This window comes from Gigantopelta aegis, chromosome 1 (assembly GCF_016097555.1).
Source record: "Gigantopelta aegis isolate Gae_Host chromosome 1, Gae_host_genome, whole genome shotgun sequence".
Lineage (NCBI taxonomy): Eukaryota > Metazoa > Mollusca > Gastropoda > Neomphalida > Peltospiridae > Gigantopelta > Gigantopelta aegis.
Window position 1 is genome coordinate 47193720 of NC_054699.1, and position 19156 is coordinate 47212875.

General features: G+C 34.9%; 1 protein-coding gene across 4 annotated transcripts in view; it reads left to right on the forward strand.

Moving 5' to 3' along the window:
* LOC121376022 (DNA repair protein complementing XP-G cells-like) overlaps positions 1–15270 on the forward strand; it is a 39521-nt gene extending 24251 nt beyond the window's left edge. For 3 of the 4 annotated variants that reach the window (XM_041503787.1, XM_041503802.1, XM_041503811.1), the window contains 7 exons: positions 1985–2104; positions 2804–3017; positions 8527–8671; positions 10394–10479; positions 12474–12576; positions 13542–13626; positions 14771–15270. In XM_041503787.1, coding sequence (XP_041359721.1) covers positions 1985–2104; positions 2804–3017; positions 8527–8671; positions 10394–10479; positions 12474–12576; positions 13542–13626; positions 14771–15247 — 1230 coding nt within the window. In that variant the 3' untranslated portion in view covers positions 15248–15270. The remainder of the gene's footprint in view (positions 1–1984; positions 2105–2803; positions 3018–8526; positions 8672–10393; positions 10480–12473; positions 12577–13541; positions 13627–14770) is intronic. The other variant, XM_041503794.1, reaches the window with a different exon arrangement.
* Positions 15271–19156: the final 3886 nt, after the last annotated feature.

Consider the following 19156-nt stretch of genomic DNA (forward strand, 5'->3'; position numbering starts at 1 on the left):
TCACATCTAAACAGTTTTACCTGTATTATTCACATCTGAGCAGTTCTACTAGTATTATTCACATCTAAACAGTTTTACCTGTATTATTCACATCTAAACAGTTTTACCTGTATTATTCACATCTAAACAGTTTTACCTGTATTATTCACATCTAAACAGTTTTACCTGTATTATTCACATCTGAACAGTTTTACCGGTATTATTCACATCTGAACAGTTTTACCGGTATTATTCACATCTGAACGGTTTTACCTGTATTATTCACATCTGAACAGTTTTACCTGTATTATTCACATCTGAACAGTTTTACCGGTATTATTCACATCTAAACAGTTTTACCTGTATTATTCACATCTGAGCAGTTCTACCGGTATTATTCACATCTAAACAGTTTTACCTGTATTATTCACATCTGAGCAGTTCTACTGGTATTATTCACATCTAAACAGTTTTACCTGTATTATTCACATCTGAACAGTTTTACCGGTATTATTCACATCTAAACAGTTTTACCTTTATTATTCACATTTGAACAGTTTTACCGGTATTATTCACATCTAAACAGTTTTACCGGTATTATTCACATCTAAACAGTTTTACCTGTATTATTCACATCTGAGCAGTTCTACTGGTATTATTCACATCTAAACAGTTTTACCTGTATTATTCACATCTAAACAGTTTTACCTGTATTATTCACATCTAAACAGTTTTACCTGTATTATTCACATCTAAACATTTTTACCGGTATTATTCACATCTGAACAGTTTTACCGGTATTATTCACATCTAAACAGTTTTACCTGTATTATTCACATCTAAACAGTTTTACCTGTATTATTCACATCTGAGCAGTTTTACCTGTATTATTCACATCTGAACAGTTTTACCTGTATTATTCACATCTGAGCAGTTCTACTGGTATTATTCACATCTGAACAGTTTTACCTGTATTATTCACATCTGAGCAGTTCTACTGGTATTATTCACATCTGAACAGTTTTACCTGTATTATTCACATCTGAACAGTTCTACTGGTATTATTCACATCTGAACCGTTTTACCTGTATTATTCACATCTGAGCAGTTTTACCTGTATTATTCACATCTGAACCGTTTTATCTGTATTATTCACATCTGAGCAGTTCTACTGGTATTATTCACATCTGAACAGTTTTACCTGTATTATTCACATCTGAACAGTTTTACCGGTATTATTCACATCTGAGCAGTTTTACCTGTATTATTCACATCTGAACAGTTTTACCGTTATTATTTACATCTGAACAGTTTTACCTGTATTATCCACATCTGAACAGTTTTACCAGTATTATTCACATCTGAACAGTTCTACTGGTATTATTCACATCTGAACAGTTTTACCTGTATTATTCACATCTGAGCAGTTCTACTGGTATTATTCACATCTGAACAGTTTTACCTGTATTATTCACATCTGAACAGTTTTACCTGTATTATTCACATCTGAACAGTTTTACCGTTATTATTTACATCTGAACAGTTTTACCTGTATTATCCACATCTGAACAGTTTTACCAGTATTATTCACATCTGAACAGTTCTACTGGTATTATTCACATCTGAACAGTTTTACCTGTATTATTCACATCTGAGCAGTTCTACTGGTATTATTCACATCTGAACAGTTTTACCTGTATTATTCACATCTGAACAGTTTACTGGTATTATTCACATCTAAACAGGTTCACCGGTATTATTCACATCTGAACAGTTTTACCTGTATTATTCACATCTGAACAGTTTTACCGTTATTATTTACATCTGAACAGTTTTACCTGTATTATCCACATCTGAACAGTTTTACCAGTATTATTCACATCTGAACAGTTTTACCGTTATTATTTACATCTGAACAGTTTTACCGGTATTATTCACATCTGAACAGTTTTACCGATATTATTCACATCGGAACAGGCCTCTTAACTGAGTGTTTCTGTTGCAGGATGACCTAGAAGACTTACAAGACGAGCTGAGTGTCGAGAGGCAAACTCTGACATCAGAACTCGGCAGACAGGAGCGACTTGCCACTTCACTTACAGACCAGATCACCTCCGACGCTCAGGTTAAACATTTCACATCTCCATAGTAACACACAAGACATTATACAAGGATCAAAATGACTAAATATTTGATATCCAATATACAGGATGATCTATGGACTTCCCTGTATATGGGAAAGTGCATATAAAAGATCCCTCGCTGCTTTTCTGGTAGAAGTACATGTAGGCTGTGTGAAAGCAGCAAGTTCAAACTTCTGTCTCTGTCTATCTCTATATCTTTCTGTGACTATTTGTCTCTTGTCTATCTCTCTCTGTGTCTATCTCTTTCTGTGACTATCTGTCTGTCTATCTCTATCTCTTTCTGTGACTATCTGTCTTTCACTCTCTCTCTCTCTCTCTCTCTCTCTCTGTGACTGTCTTTCTCTCCCTCTCTCTCTCTCTCTCTCTCTCTCTCTCTCTCTCTCTCTCTCTCTCTCTCTCTCTCTCTCTCTCTCTCTCTCTCTCTCTCTCTTTTGTAACTATCTGTTTCTGTCTTTCTCTCTCTATCTGTTTCTGTGACTATCTGTCTCTGTCTCTTTCTGTGACTATCTGTCTCTGTCTTTCTTTCTCGTTCCAGCCAGTGCACCTCGCCTGGTATATCAAAGGCTGTGGTATGTGCTATCCTGTCTGTGGGATGGTGCATATAAAAGATTCCTTGCTAGTAATGTAAAAATGTGTGCTCTTGTAGTGTCGTTAAATAAACCAAACTTTACATGACATAGGAGCTGTTACAGCTGTTTGGCATTCCGTACATTGTTTCTCCAATGGAGGCAGAAGCCCAATGTGCGTTTCTCGACAGCGCCAACCTGATTGACGGAACGATCACAGATGATAGCGACATCTGGTTGTTCGGAGGTCGCACCGTCTACAAGAACTTCTTCAACCACAACCGACACGTCGAGCTGTATACCAAGACCAAGATCGACTCTCAGTTAGGTATTGTATACACGGAATAATAAATAAGTTACCAGTTGTTATCAAAGTTATGTCGCAAGTGACATGTCGAGCTGTACATCAAAACCAAGATTGACTCTCAGTTAGGTGTTGTATACACGGGCTAATAAATAAGTTACCATTTGTTATCGAAGTTATGTCGCAAGTGACATGTCGAGCTGTACACCAAGACCAAGATCGACTCTCAGTTAGGTATTGTATACACGGGATAATAAATAAGTTACCATTTGTTATCAGAGTTATGTCACAAGTGACATATCGAGCTGTACATCAAGACCAAGATCGACTCTCAGTTACAAATGTAGGTATTGGTTACACGGGATAATAAATAAGTTACCATTTGTTATCAGAGTTATGTCACAAGTGACATATCGAGCTGTACACCAAGACCAAGATTGACTCTCAGTTAGGTATTGTTTACACGGGATAATAAATAAGTTACCATTTGTTATCAGAGTTATGTAAGTTATGTCACAAGTGACATATCGAGCTGTACATCAAGACCAAGATCGACTCTCAGTTACAAATGTAGGTATTGGTTACACGGGATAATAAATAAGTTACCATTTGTTATCAGAGTTATGTCACAAGTGACATATCGAGCTGTACACCAAGACCAAGATTGACTCTCAGTTAGGTATTGTATACACGGGATAATAAATAAGTTACCATTTGTTATCAAAGTTATGTCGCAAGTGACATGTCGAGCTGTACATCAAGACCAAGATTGACTCTCAGTTAGGTATTGTATACACAGGATAATAAATAAGTTACCATTTGTTATCAGAGTTACATGTATGTCGCAAGTGACATGTCGAGCTGTACATCAAGACCAAGATCGACTCTCAGTTAGGTACTGTATACACGGGATAATAAATAAGTTACCATTTGTCATCAGAGTTACATGTATGTCGCAAGTGACATGTCGAGCTGTACATCAAGACCAAGATTGACTCTCAGTTAGGTGTTGTATACACGGGATAATAAATAAGTTACCATTTGTTATCATAGTTATGTCGCAAGTAACGTGTCAAGCTGTACATCAAGACCAAGATCGACTCTCAGTTAGGTATTGTATACACAGGATAATAAATAAGTTACCATTTGTTATCAAAGTTATGTCGCAAGTGACACGTCGAGCTGTACATCAAAACCAAGATCGACTCAGTTAGGTATTGTATACATGGGATAATAAATAAGTTACCATTTGTTATCGAAGTTATGTCACAAGTGACATGTCGAGCTGTACATCAAGACCAAGATTGACTCTCAGTTAGGTGTTGTATACACGGGATAATAAATAAGTAACCATTTGTTATCAGAGTTATGTTTCAAGTGACGTGTCAAGCTGTACATCAAGACCAAGATCGACTCTCAGTTAGGTGTTGTATACACGGGATAATAAATAAGTTACCAGTTGTTATCAGAGTTATGTCGCAAGTGACATGTCGAGCTGTACACCAAGACCAAGATTGACTCTCAGTTATAGGTATTGTATACTCGGGATAATAAATAAGTTACCAGTTGTTATTAAAGTTATGTCGCAAGTGACATGTCGAGCTGTACACCAAGACCAAGATTGACTCTCAGTTAGGTGTTGTATACACGGGATAATAAATAAGTTACCATTTGTTATCAGAGTTACATGTATGTCGCAAGTGACATGTCGAGCTGTACATCAAGACCAAGATTGACTCTCAGTTAGGTGTTGTATACACAGGATAATAAATAAGTTACCATTTGTTATCAAAGTTATGTCGCAAGTGACATATCAAGCTGAAGACCAAGATTGACTCTCAGTTAGGTATTGTATACACGGGATAATAAATAAGTTACCATTTGTTATCAGAGTTACATGTATGTCGCAAGTGACATGTTGAGCTGTACATCAAGACCAAGATTGACTCTCAGTTAGGTGTTGTATACACGGGATAATAAATAAGTTACCAGTTGTTATCAGAGTTATGTCGCAAGTGACATGTCGAGCTGTACACCAAGACCAAGATTGACTCTCAGTTATACTTATAGGTATTGTATACTCGGGATAATAAATAAGTTACCAGTTGTTATCAAAGTTATGTCGCAAGTGACATGTTGAGCTGTACATCCAAGACCAAGATTGACTCTCAGTTAGGTATTGTATACACGGGATAATAAATAAGTTACCATTTGTTATCAGAGTTACATGTATGTCGCAAGTGACATGTCGAGCTGTACATCAAGACCAAGATTGACTCTCAGTTAGGTGTTGTATACACGGGATAATAAATAAGTTACCATTTGTTATCAGAGTTATGTCGCAAGTGACGTGTCAAGCTGTACATCAAGACCAAGATCGACTCTCAGTTATAGGTATTGTATACTCGGGATAATAAATAAGTTACCTGTTGTTATCAGAGTTATGTCGCAAGTGACACGTCGAGCTGTACACCAAGACCAAGATCGACTCTCAGTTAGGTATTGTATACACGGGATAATAAATGAGTTACCAGTTGTTATCAAAGTTATGTCGCAAGTGACATATCGAGCCGTACACCAAGACCAAGATTGACTCTCAGTTGGGTATTGTATACACGGGATAATAAATGAGTTACCAGTTGTTATCAGAGTTATGTCGCAAGTGACATGTCGAGCTGTACATCCAAGACCAAGATTGACTCTCAGTTAGGTATTGTATACACGGGATAATAAATAAGTTACCATTTGTTATCAGAGTTACATGTATGTCGCAAGTGACATGTCGAGCTGTACATCAAGACCAAGATTGACTCTCAGTTAGGTGTTGTATACACGGGATAATAAATAAGTTACCATTTGTTATCAGAGTTACATGTATGTCGCAAGTGACATGTCGAGCTGTACATCAAGACCAAGATCGACTCTCAGTTAGGTACTGTATACACGGGATAATAAATAAGTTACCATTTGTTATCAGAGTTACATGTATGTCGCAAGTGACATGTTGAGCTGTACATCAAGACCAAGATTGACTCTCAGTTAGGTGTTGTATACACGGGATAATAAATAAGTTACCATTTGTTATCAGAGTTACATGTATGTCGCAAGTGACATGTTGAGCTGTACATCAAGACCAAGATTGACTCTCAGTTAGGTGTTGTATACACGGGATAATAAATAAGTTACCAGTTGTTATCAGAGTTATGTCGCAAGTGACATGTCGAGCTGTACACCAAGACCAAGATTGACTCTCAGTTATACTTATAGGTATTGTATACTCGGGATAATAAATAAGTTACCAGTTGTTATCAGAGTTATGTCGCAAGTGACGTATCAAGCTGTACATCAAGACCAAGATCGACTCTCAGTTAGGTATTGTATACACAGGATAATAAATAAGTTACCATTTGTTATCAAAGTTATGTCGCAAGTGACACGTCGAGCTGTACATGAAAACCAAGATCGACTCTCAGTTAGGTATTGTATTCACGGGATAATAAATAAGTTACCATTTGTTATCGAAGTTATGTCACAAGTGACATGTCGAGCTGTACATCAAAACCAAGATTGACTCTCAGTTAGGTGTTGTATACACGGGATAATAAATAAGTTACCATTTGTTATCAGAGTTATGTTTCAAGTGACATGTCAAGCTGTACATCAAGACCAAGATCGACTCTCAGTTAGGTATTGTATATACACGGGATAATAAATAAGTTACATTTGTTATCGAAGTTATGTCGCAAGTGACATGTCGAGCTGTACACCAAGACCAAGATCGACTCTCAGTTATAGGTATTGTATACTCGGGATAATAAATGAGTTACCAGTTGTTATCAGAGTTATGTCGCAAGTGACACGTCGAGTTGTATACCAAGACCAAGATCGACTCTGTTAGGTATTGTATACACGGGATAATAAATAAGTTACCAGTTGTTATCACAGTTATGTCGCAAGTGACACGTCGAGCTGTACACCAAGACCAAGATTGACTCTCAGTTAGGTATTGTACACACGGAATAATAAATGAGTTACCATTTGTTATCAGAGTTATGTCGCAAGTGACACGTCGAGCTGTACACCAAGACCAAGATCGACTTTCAGTTAGGTATTGTATACACGGGATAATAAATAAGTTACCAGTTGTTATCAAAATAATGTCCCCAGTGAAATAGTTTTCACTTGTCACAAGATTTAGTGAGTAACATAAATTTGATAATAACTCGTATCAAGTTTATTACACTATTTATTACCTCAGTTTTTTCTTTTCTTTTAATTTTTTTTTTTTCGATATTTAGATTTAGATTTAGTGAGTGACAAATGAAAATTCTTTCACGAGTGAGATAAATTTGATAATAACTGAAACCGAATATGTTACAGTATTCAGTTTATTACCATCACAATTTTTTTTCTTCTTCTAAAAGTGTTTTATTTTCAATAACCACACATGTACATGCGCTTGTACATGTACCTGTATATAGAAATGATGTAAACCACCTGGCATCTCTTCTGAGTATTGTTATAACTTAGTGTTTTATTCATGTTAATAGAATTTATTTTTAGTAAAAAATCTTAAATGAGTTAAAATAAAAATCACATTTTATTATAAAATGTAACAGCAAAAATTGAGTGCCATAAATGCAAACTCTTTAAGCTAAGTGAAGTCATCATGTATGTTTGTCAAATCGTAATGACGTCATATTTAGTACCAATGAAGTCATTGGTTTGTAAAAAGAAAAACACATTGGTCAAGATATAAATAAAATGGTAATACTTCTCTAATATAGTGGTCAATGCATGTTGTCCACTCATGCTGTTGAAATTTCTCTTTTCTTGTAATTTTTTTTACATATGTACAGGGTGGAAAAACATTAACAAAATAATCAAATACAAACTAATCGCTGACAAATATATATATAATTTCAAATTCCATGAGCAGATGCTATTCTTCACTATTGTTGGCGAATATATTGTCGTGGCATATCAGTGTGATTTATTTGTACATGTAGTTATGAGTCGTGAACAGCTGATAAACGTGGTGCATCTGTGTGATTTATTTTGATGTACGAGTCATGAACAACTGATGAACGTGGCATATCTGTGATTTATTTTTAGGTACGAGTCGTGAACAGCTGATAAATGTGGCGTATCTGTGATTTATTTTTAGGTACGAGTCATGAAGAGCTGATAAATGTGGTGTATCTGTGATTTATTTTTCAGTATGAGTCGTGAACAGCTGATAAATTTGGCATATCTGTGATTTATTTTTAGGTGCGAGTCGTGAACAGCTGATAAACATGGTCCATCTGTGTGATTTATTTTGATGTACGAGTCGTGAACAACTGATGCACATGGCATATCTGTGATTTATTTTTAGGTACGAGTCATGAAGAGCTGATAAATGTGGCATATATGTGATTTATTTTTAGGTACGAGTCGTGAACAGCTGATAAATGTGGCATATCTGTGATTTATTTTTAGGTGCGAGTCGTGAACAGCTGATAAACATGGCATATCTGTTATTTATTTTTAGGTACGAGTCGTGAACAGTTGATAAACGTGGCATATCTGTGTGGTAGTGACTACACTGTGGGGATACCGGGGGTTGGCCCGGTCACTGCTCTCGAGATACTGGCCGAGTTCCCAGGTGTTGGGATCAGTGCACTGTGCGATTTCAAGTGAGCTTTCTTCGTGGTATATCTTGCATGAGTGACAACATCGAGTCACTCAGGTGTTGGGATCAGTGCACTGTGCGATTTCAAGTGAGCTTTCTTCGTGGTATATCTTGCATGAGTGACAACATCGAGTCACTCAGGTGTTGGGATCAGTGCACTGTGCGATTTCAAGTGAGCTTTCCTCATGGTATATCTTGCATGAGTGACTTGCATGATGTTGTTCCTCAGGAGCCTTTGGTGAATCGTACATTCTGTTTATTATATTGTCTGTTTAGATCAAAAGGAAACTAATCAATTGGGAATTTAGTAATGTGAGAAACGTTTCAATGGAAAATTTCTATTGGAAACATCTGGTTTTGATGATTAATAATATATATTATCTAACTGTATTTGAATGAAATGTTATCATTTTAAAAATTGTAGGCTGGTAGGTACTGGGTTCAGATCCCAGTCAAGGCATGGGATTTTTAATCCAGATACCGACTCCAAACCCTGAGTGAGTGCTCCGCAAGGCTCAGTGGGTAGGTGTAAACCACTTGCACCGACCAGTGATCCATAACTGGTTCAACAAAGGCCATGGTTTGTGCTATCCTGCCTGTAGGAAGCGCAAATAAAAGATCCCTTGCTGCTAATCGGAAAGAGTGGCCCATGTAGTGGCGACAGCAGGTTTCCTCTAAAAATCTGTGTGGTCCTTAACCATATGTCTGACGCCATATAACCGTAAATAAAAGGTCTTGAGTGCGTCATTAAATAAAACATTTCGTTCTTTTAAAAAATTGTACCACATATGAAAACTACAGGTATATCTGAAATGAAATTACCATAAGATATATCTATTGTTTGTGTACACAGCCAAAGTGCCTAAATGTTTTGTTGTTGGCCTTAAACAACTACATCTCATTCCAGCCAGTGCACCACGACTGGTATATCAAAGGCCATGGTATGTGCTATCCTGTCTGTGGTATGGTGCATATAAAAGATCTCTTGCTACTAATGGAAAAATGTAGCAGGTTTCCTCTCTAAGACTGTCAAAATTACCATACATGTATGTTTGACATCCAATAGCCGATGCTTAAGAAATCAATGTGCTCTAGTGGTGTCGTTAAACAAAAAAACTTTCCTCTTTTTTTTCCTTTAGGATTCATACAGACTCTGGAAAACCTTGAAAAGTATGGAATTTTGAAAATCCATTTTCCAGACCTGGAAAAAGTATGAAAAAATACCTTTTTTGCGAGTTGGTTTGGAAAAGTATGGAAATTCGTCTTTAGGACTCATGTGGAAAATTTTGGTTGCGTGAAACCGGCGGAATCTGACAACGTTTTCCGATCTCGGCACTATGTTAAACGTACATTTGGGAAAGCGAGACTAACAATTGCCGACATTTACTGAAGATTTGAAGTACGCGCTTGCGCAATACATATGACAAAAAGATAGTCCATTTTGTAAAATGTTCCTAAAATATGGGGAGATGTATTTACTCTAGTACCTGTAGCTCAGTCTTGGACTCAAAAAACCCAAATATCAGAACTGGGTTACTTTTGATCCCAGTTCCAACAAAAGGGCACGATGTACTTTATGTAAGAAATCATTTGATGACACATACCGATTATTGAGTAACGTGAGTCTTGGAAAAAAAGTCTGGAAAAGGTGTGGAATTTGTTTTGTTTGCAAGGTGTATGAACCCTGTTAGCAGTACACTGAGAGTGAGTTCATTTTGTCTTTCAGGACGTGGTGGGAACAGAGTCAGAGTTCAGCCAAACCCACAACGAACAAGTTGAAGTCAAAACTCCGACACCTCAACCTCGAACCAGGTACATTCTTCTGTTAACAAATGGCGGCACATAGCTCGGTGGTAGAGTGCTCATTTGATGCGCGGTCGGTCTAGGATCGAACCCCGTTGGTGGCCCCATTAATTGGGCTTTTTCTCATTCCAGCCAGTGCTCCACAACTGGTGTAACAAAGGCCGTGGTATTTGTTATCCTCTCTGTGGGATGGTGCATATAAAAGATCCCTTGCTGCTAATCGAAAAGAGTAGGCTATGAAGTGGTGAAAGCGGGTTTCCTCTGTCTATATCCATATGTCCGATGCCATATTATAAGTGTAAATAAAATGTGTTGAGTGCATTGATCAATTAAAATATGTTCTTTCTTTTGTTGTTGATGCACAAAATCACTACCAATGTTGGCGTAATAGTTACAGGTACAAATGTACTTACTTAATGCATTATAGTTTTAACTGCCAAGCTTTACAAAAACATAAATACATAACATATAAACCACAAGAACAGACAATTAAATAAAAGTATTCTTTACATGTATGTCAGTAGAAGACGTTTGTTTTGTTTTAACGACACAACTAGAGCACATTGATTTAATAATCATCGGCTATTGGATGTTAAACATTTGGTAATTTTGACATATAGTCTTAGAAAGGAAAGCCAGTACATTTTTCCATTAGTAGCAAGGGATATTTTAATATGCACCATCCCACAGACAGGATAGCACGTACCACAGCCTTTGATATACCAGTCGTGGTGTACTGGCTGGAACTAAAAATAGCCCAGTGGGTCCACCAGCAGGGATTGATCCAACACTGACTGCGTATCAGGCGAGCATGGTACCTCTAATCTACGTCCCGCCACATATGACAGGGATATGTTAGAAAATGTAAGGTATATTTTTCAAAATGTAGATTATATAAAATAAAAAAATGTTGGTTATATTTATAGAAATAATAATAATAAAACTGAAAACAAACAGCTATTGAGCTATTGCTGTTGTTGTTTTGTCTGTGGGATGGTGCATATAAAAGATCCCTTGCTATTAAAGGAAAAAAGTAGTGAGTCTCCTCTCTAAGACTATAGATCAAAATTACCAAATGTTTCACATCCAACAGCCGATGATTAATTAATCAATGTGCTCTAGTGGTGTAATTAAACAACAAAAAAACATGATTAATCATTGTAAGTTGAAAAAATATATATTTTTGTTGTTGTTTAACGACACCACTAGATCACATTTATTATTTTTTTTCCAGCAAGAGATCATTTATATGCACCATCCCAAGTTGAAAATAAAGTAATGTTGCTTTTTTCCTGGAAGCATTAATAAAAATATGCATCTATTATTATGTGTATTTATGCCAATGCTATAAAAACAGAACACATTTTCTCCTGATTTTTAGTATTCTTGCCATATACAAGTTTGTTTTGTTTGATTTATTAATCATCGGCTATTGGATATCAAACATGGTAATTTTGATCTATAGTCTTAGAGAGGAGACTCGCTACTTTTTTCCTTTAGTAGCAAGGGATCTTTTATATGCACCATCCCACAGACAGGATAGCACATACCACAGCCTTTGGTATACCAGTCATGTGGCACAGGCTGGAATGAGAAATAGCCCAACGGGCCCACCGACGGGGATTGATCCAACATTGACCGGGCATCAAACGAGTGCTTTTCCACTGGGCAACGTTCCGCCCCTGCCATATACAGATTGCATACTAACTCGGTGAATCTTAGTTTATGGTTGCACCAATGGATGTTCATCACAATGCCTTTGAACCCCCCCCCCCCCCCCCCCCCCCCCCACCTAATTACATTTTTTAATTAAGTTATTTTTTTTAAGATTTAGAAAATAATTTGTTATGTATATATTTAATTTCTTCTTTTTGTGAAAACTTGCATTGACATGAACATCTATTGGTCCAGCTGTGAGTAACATCAAGTCAGTTGATGGTAGGCAAGACATTTAATTTATCAGAATTGTTGTCTATTGTTGTCTATTGTTGTCTATTCGTCAGGTTTTCCAAATCCATCAGTGGCCGAAGCTTATTTGAAACCAGCCATTGATGATTCTACAGAGACGTTTACATGGGGAATGCCTGACCTTGACCTCTTGAGAAAGTATCCTTGTAATCCACCATAATGCACTGACATATAATCATTTACTTTGATGTATCCGGAAAGCACAACTATTTGTAACTAATATATAAAGAAATAGTAATGTGTATATATATATATATATATATATATATATATATATATATATATTTATCATATAATATCTTACATTTTCAGTGCAATCAAAGTATGTGATATTTTTCAGATCACATGCTTTAAGAATTTGATAACTTTGCAAATTAGATGTAAATTAGTCGAGGTCTCGGCACTAGGTTTAATGACATTTAAACAAACGTACTTGGGTGACACTCCATAACTGACGTATGCATTCATAGTCATCGAATAAAAACATTTCAATGGCAATTTAACACTGAAAGCTGTCCAGCGTTCAGAAAACAAAAAACGTTAGGCCCTAGTTTATTTTGATGTAAGGACATCCAAAATGACATCATTCGAGTTTGACGTCATTTCCATTCAAAAATACACCGCGCCACATATTCTTACGTCATTTGAATATCTAGTAATGGCGGACTGGAATTAAAGTTGCGTATACAGTTTACAAAAACACGTTGTATTGAGCTTGAGATTATATGATAAAGAGATTATTACCCTCATGTATTTCGGTATCGTCAATATCATATATTAGGAATCAAAATAATGTATTATGCTCACCAGAGGCTCGCATAATACAATTTTTATTCCTAATATATGATATTGCCGATACTGAAAAAAACACTGGTAATAACCTCTAGATATATATATATTTATAATTACAAACTTCCTGCCATTATATAATTTATTCTGTTCTGAAAATTACATCACGCCCATACCGAGTCCGGCTTCCGGTTTTAATAAGATGAAAATTCCAAAAGTCAAAGCCATGGGTGTCTACTCAAATTTGAGAAATAAAACCCTGGAAAAAACATAAACAACTAAGTTTGAGCTATGGTGTTTTCCTTGACACGTAGATTTGCCAGTGAGCGGATGGGCTGGAGTCAACAGAAGACCGACAGTCTCGTATTGCCTGTCCTCAAACAGCTCAACGACAAACAGGTCCGGTTCACGTCCACACTTCATCTACTTATACCCTACATGTACATGTAGCTCCCAGGGACGTAGCTTGGACTTTTGTTTGTGGGGACAACTGAGTATTTAATAGTCTAAAACTCCTTAAACGGTTAAGAAGAGAATTTTCTTTAAGTTTCTATAATGTTTTCCAAATATTTTGCCCACATCCGCTAGCTACGGCCCTGGATCCAATATTTCTGTCCTGGACTAAGAAAAAGAAGGAAATGTTTATTTAACGATGCACTCAACACATTTTATTTACGGTTATATGGCATCTGACAAATGGTTAAGGACCACACAGATATTGAGAGAGGAAACCCGCTGTCACCGATTCATGGGCTTCTCTTTTCAAAGGGGCGGGACTTAGCCCAGTGGTAAAGCGTTCGCTTGATGCGCGGTCGGTCTCCATTAGTAATATAATGTCATCACGATTGGCACAAATTAGTTTTAAGTAAATCTTATGAAAACGTTACGCTCAGGTATACAGGTCTTCTTGGCTTGTAAACAAATGACCCATTGACAGCAACACATTGCCATGAGACATGGCAAGTTTGCATACCATATACCTTAAGTTTAAATTTGCATACGATTATAACACGTGTTAATACACTAAATAATCACATGGGTTTATGACACGGGATATCATGGGCAAGTTATAGGGTAAACGTATGTAACACAGTCCTTATGCGTGATAAAAAACATCATGTCCGATATGTACTGTAGATGTTGAGTGTCAGATCTCAATAGTACAGGATTTGTTTACTGGCTGGTAGGTTCAGGGTTCGCAGCCCGGTACCGGCTCCCACCCAGAGCAAGTTTTTAATAACTTGGTGGGTAGGTGTAAGACCACTACATCCTGTTCTCTCTCACTACACTCTAACAACTAACCCACTGTCCTGAACAGACAGCCCAGATAGCTGAGGTGTGTCCTCTCTCATTATAGGTTTGATCCTTAATTATGTGTCTCACGCCATATAATCGTAATTAAAATGTGTTAAATAAAACATTATTTCCTTCCTTCTGTAATACTTGACCCTAATTTCATAATTTAGCAGAGTTGTTCCCCTTTATGGTTATCTCTTATGATTATTGAAAGTTATGGATTTTTTTTTCTGTTGTTATTTTTCAGAAGCAGTTGAAAATCAGTAGTTACTTTCAACCAGAGAACTTTGTTGAAGTTCCAAAAATAGTCAGCTTACGTGTAAAACGCGCACTGAACAAAATCAACATGAGTAAAGATTCTAAACAAGTTGAAACCAATGAATGCAGAAAGAAAAAAGCTAAACAAATAATCTCAGCTACAATTGAGAAGCGAAAACGTAAGAGTCGAGTTCGAGGCAAGAAAACCACATCAAGGGAGGATCCGGAAAGAGAGGAAAAATCAGTGCAAAAGGTGAAAGACGAAGTTGATCTTTCTGAGGGCAGCTCTAGTGGGGGTGATTCTGATGCAGGGACAGGTCAAGCAGTTGATGAGAATGTTTCTCAAACTCGGAGACAAGTTTCTGAGTCTGGAGGATTTTTCCCTCACAAGGATGATTCAGATCCTCGAACAGAAAAACAATTAACGAAAGTTGGGAAAGGCAAAGGAAGAGGCAAAAATAGATGACATTAAATATTTTATAGGCTAAATTTTGTGATGGGGTTTTCATAAAAAATTCATCCATCCATCCATCAAGCGAGCATTCATTCATTCATTCATTCATTCATTCATTTATTCATTCTATCAAACAAATAGAATTTAATAATTTTATACATTAATTTGTGGTTGGACATTATTAAGAAATGGATCGGTCATTTGTTAATTCATCCATTTGTTTGATTTTGTAGAACAATTTTCTAGACTAATTTTTGAGTGGGGAGTTGTTAATAATTAATTCTTAATTCCATCCTTCATTCTCTAGAACAAATGGATGGCATTTAACGTGGATAACTGGCGGGATGTAACCCAGTGGTACAGCGCTCGCTTGATGTGTGGTCGGTGTGAGATCGATCCCCATCGGTGGCCCCATTTCACTATTTCTCATTCCAGCCAGTGCACCACGACTGGTATAACAAAGGCTGTGGTATATACTACCCTGTCTGTGGGATGGTGCATATAAAAGATTCCTTGCTGCCAATCGAAAAGAGTAGCCCATGAAGTGGCAACAGTGGGTTTCCTCTCTCAATATCTGTATGGTCCTTAACCATATGTCTGACGCCATATAACCGTAAATAAAATGTGTTGAGTGTGTTGTTAAATAAAACATTTCTTTCTTTTTTTAACGTTGATAATATTAATACAACATTAACTGGCTGATAACTTGTAATAGGAATGAGTCCAGACAAGTAAGCGGGGGCATTTCGTACAATAAAGCATTTAATTTAACAATTGTATAGAACAATAAAGCATTTAATTTAACGATACTATAGAACAATAAAGCATTTAATTTAACAATACTGTAGAACAATAAAGATTTAATTTAACAATACTATAGAACAATAAAGCATTTAATTTAACGATGGTATAGAACAATAAAGCATTTAATTTAACAATACTATAGAACAATAAAGCATTTAATTTAACGATACTGTAGAACAATAAAGCCTTTAATTTAACGATGGTATAGAACAATAAAGCCTTTAATTTAACGATACTGTAGAACAATAAAGCCTTTAATTTAACGATGGTATAGAACAATAAAGCATTTAATTTAACGATGGTATAGAACAATAAAGCCTTTAATTTAACGATACTATAGAACAATAAAGCATTCAATTTAACGATACTGTAGAACAATAAAGCCTTTAATTTAACGATAGTATAGAACAATAAAGCATTTAATTTAACGATGGTATAGAACAATAAAGCATTTAATTTAACAATACTATAGAACAATAAAGCATTTAATTTAACGATACTATAGAACAATAAAGCCTTTAATTTAACGATGGTATAGAACAATAAAGCCTTTAATTTAACGATGGTATAGAACAATAAAGCCTTTAATTTAACGATGGTATAGAACAATAAAGCATTTAATTTAACGATGGTATAGAACAATAAAGCATTTAATTTAACGATACTATAGAACAATAAAGCATTTAATTTAACGATGGTATAGAACAATAAAGCATTCAATTTAACGATACTATAGAACAATAAAGCATTTAATTTAACGATACTATAGAACAATAAAGCATTCAATTTAACGATACTGTAGAACAATAAAGCATTTAATTTAACGATGGTATAGAACAATAAAGCATTCAATTTAACAATACTGTAGAACAATAAAGCATTCAATTTAACGATACTGTAGAACAATAAAGCCTTTAATTTAACGATGGTATAGAACAATAAAGCATTTAATTTAACGATGGTATAGAACAATAAAGCATTTAATTTAACGATGGTATAGAACAATAAAGCATTTAATTTAACGATGGTATAGAACAATAAAGCATTTAATTTAACGATACTATAGAACAATAAAGCATTTAATTTAACGATGGTATAGAACAATAAAGCATTTAATTTAACGATGGTATAGAACAATAAAGCATTTAATTTAACGATACTATAGAACAATAAAGCATTTAATTTAACGATGGTATAGAACAATAAAGCATTCAATTTAACGATACTGTAGAACAATAAAGCATTTAATTTAACGATACTATAGAACAATAAAGCATTTAATTTAACGATGGTATAGAACAATAAAGCATTTAATTTAACGATACTGTAGAACAATAAAGCATTCAATTTAACGATGGTATAGAACAATAAAGCATTCAATTTAACGATGGTATAGAACAATAAAGCATTTAATTTAACGATGGTATAGAACAATAAAGCATTCAATTTAACGATGGTATAGAACAATAAAGCATTCAATTTAATGATACTATAGAACAATAAAGCATTTAATTTAACGATGGTATAGAACAATAAAGCATTCAATTTAACGATACTATAGAACAATAAAGCATTCAATTTAACGATACTATAGAACAATAAAGCCTTTAATTTAACAATACTATAGAACAATAAAGCATTTAATTTAACGATGGTATAGAACAATAAAGCATTTAATTTAACGATGGTATAGAACAATAAAGCATTCAATTTAACGATACTATAGAACAATAAAGCATTTAATTTAACGATACTATAGAACAATAAAGCATTCAATTTAACGATACTGTAGAACAATAAAGCATTTAATTTAACGATGGTATAGAACAATAAAGCATTCAATTTAACAATACTGTAGAACAATAAAGCATTCAATTTAACGATACTGTAGAACAATAAAGCCTTTAATTTAACGATAGTATAGAACAATAAAGCATTTAATTTAACGATGGTATAGAACAATAAAGCATTTAATTTAACGATACTATAGAACAATAAAGCATTTAATTTAACGATGGTATAGAACAATAAAGCATTTAATTTAACGATGGTATAGAACAATAAAGCATTTAATTTAACGATACTATAGAACAATAAAGCATTTAATTTAACGATGGTATAGAACAATAAAGCATTCAATTTAACGATACTATAGAACAATAAAGCATTTAATTTAACAATACTATAGAACAAAGCATTTAATTTAACGATGGTATAGAACAATAAAGCATTTAATTTAACGATGCTGTAGAACAATAAAGCATTCAATTTAACGATGGTATAGAACAATAAAGCATTCAATTTAACGATGGTATAGAACAATAAAGCATTCAATTTAACGATGGTATAGAACAATAAAGCATTCAATTTAACGATACTATAGAACAATAAAGCCTTTAATTTAACAATACTATAGAACAATAAAGCATTTAATTTAACGATGGTATAGAACAATAAAGCATTTAATTTAACGATGGTATAGAACAATAAAGCAGTTAATTTAACAATACTATAGAACAATAAAGCCTTTAATTTAACGATAGTATAGAACATAAAAGCCTTTAATTTAACGATAGTATAGAACAGTAAAGCATTTAATTTAACGATGGTATAGAACAATAAAGCATTTAATTTAACAATACTATAGAACAATAAAGCCTGCTGATGTTTTTAGAAATTATTTTGTATTGCTTCAGTCAGTTCAGTCTGTAAAAGATTGTTTTGATTAACAACACCACTAGAGCACATTGATTTATTAATCATCAGCTATTGGATGTCAAACATTTGGCAATTTTGACATACAGGTATTCTTATAGAGGAAACCCACTACATTGTTACATGTAGTTTTTAGGTCAAGTGACCTGTTACATGTAGTTTTTAGGTCAAGTGACCTGTTGTTACATGTAGTTTTTAGGTCACTTCAGCTGAAGTTTCAACTGACCTGTTGTTACATGTAGTTTTTAGGTCAAGTGACCTGTTACATGTAGTTTTTAGGTCACTTCAGCTGAAGTTTCAAGTGACCTGTTGTTACATGTAGTTTTTAGGTCAAGTGACCTGTTGTTACATGTAGTTTTTAGGTCACTTCAGCTGAAGTTTCAAGTGACCTGTTGTTACATG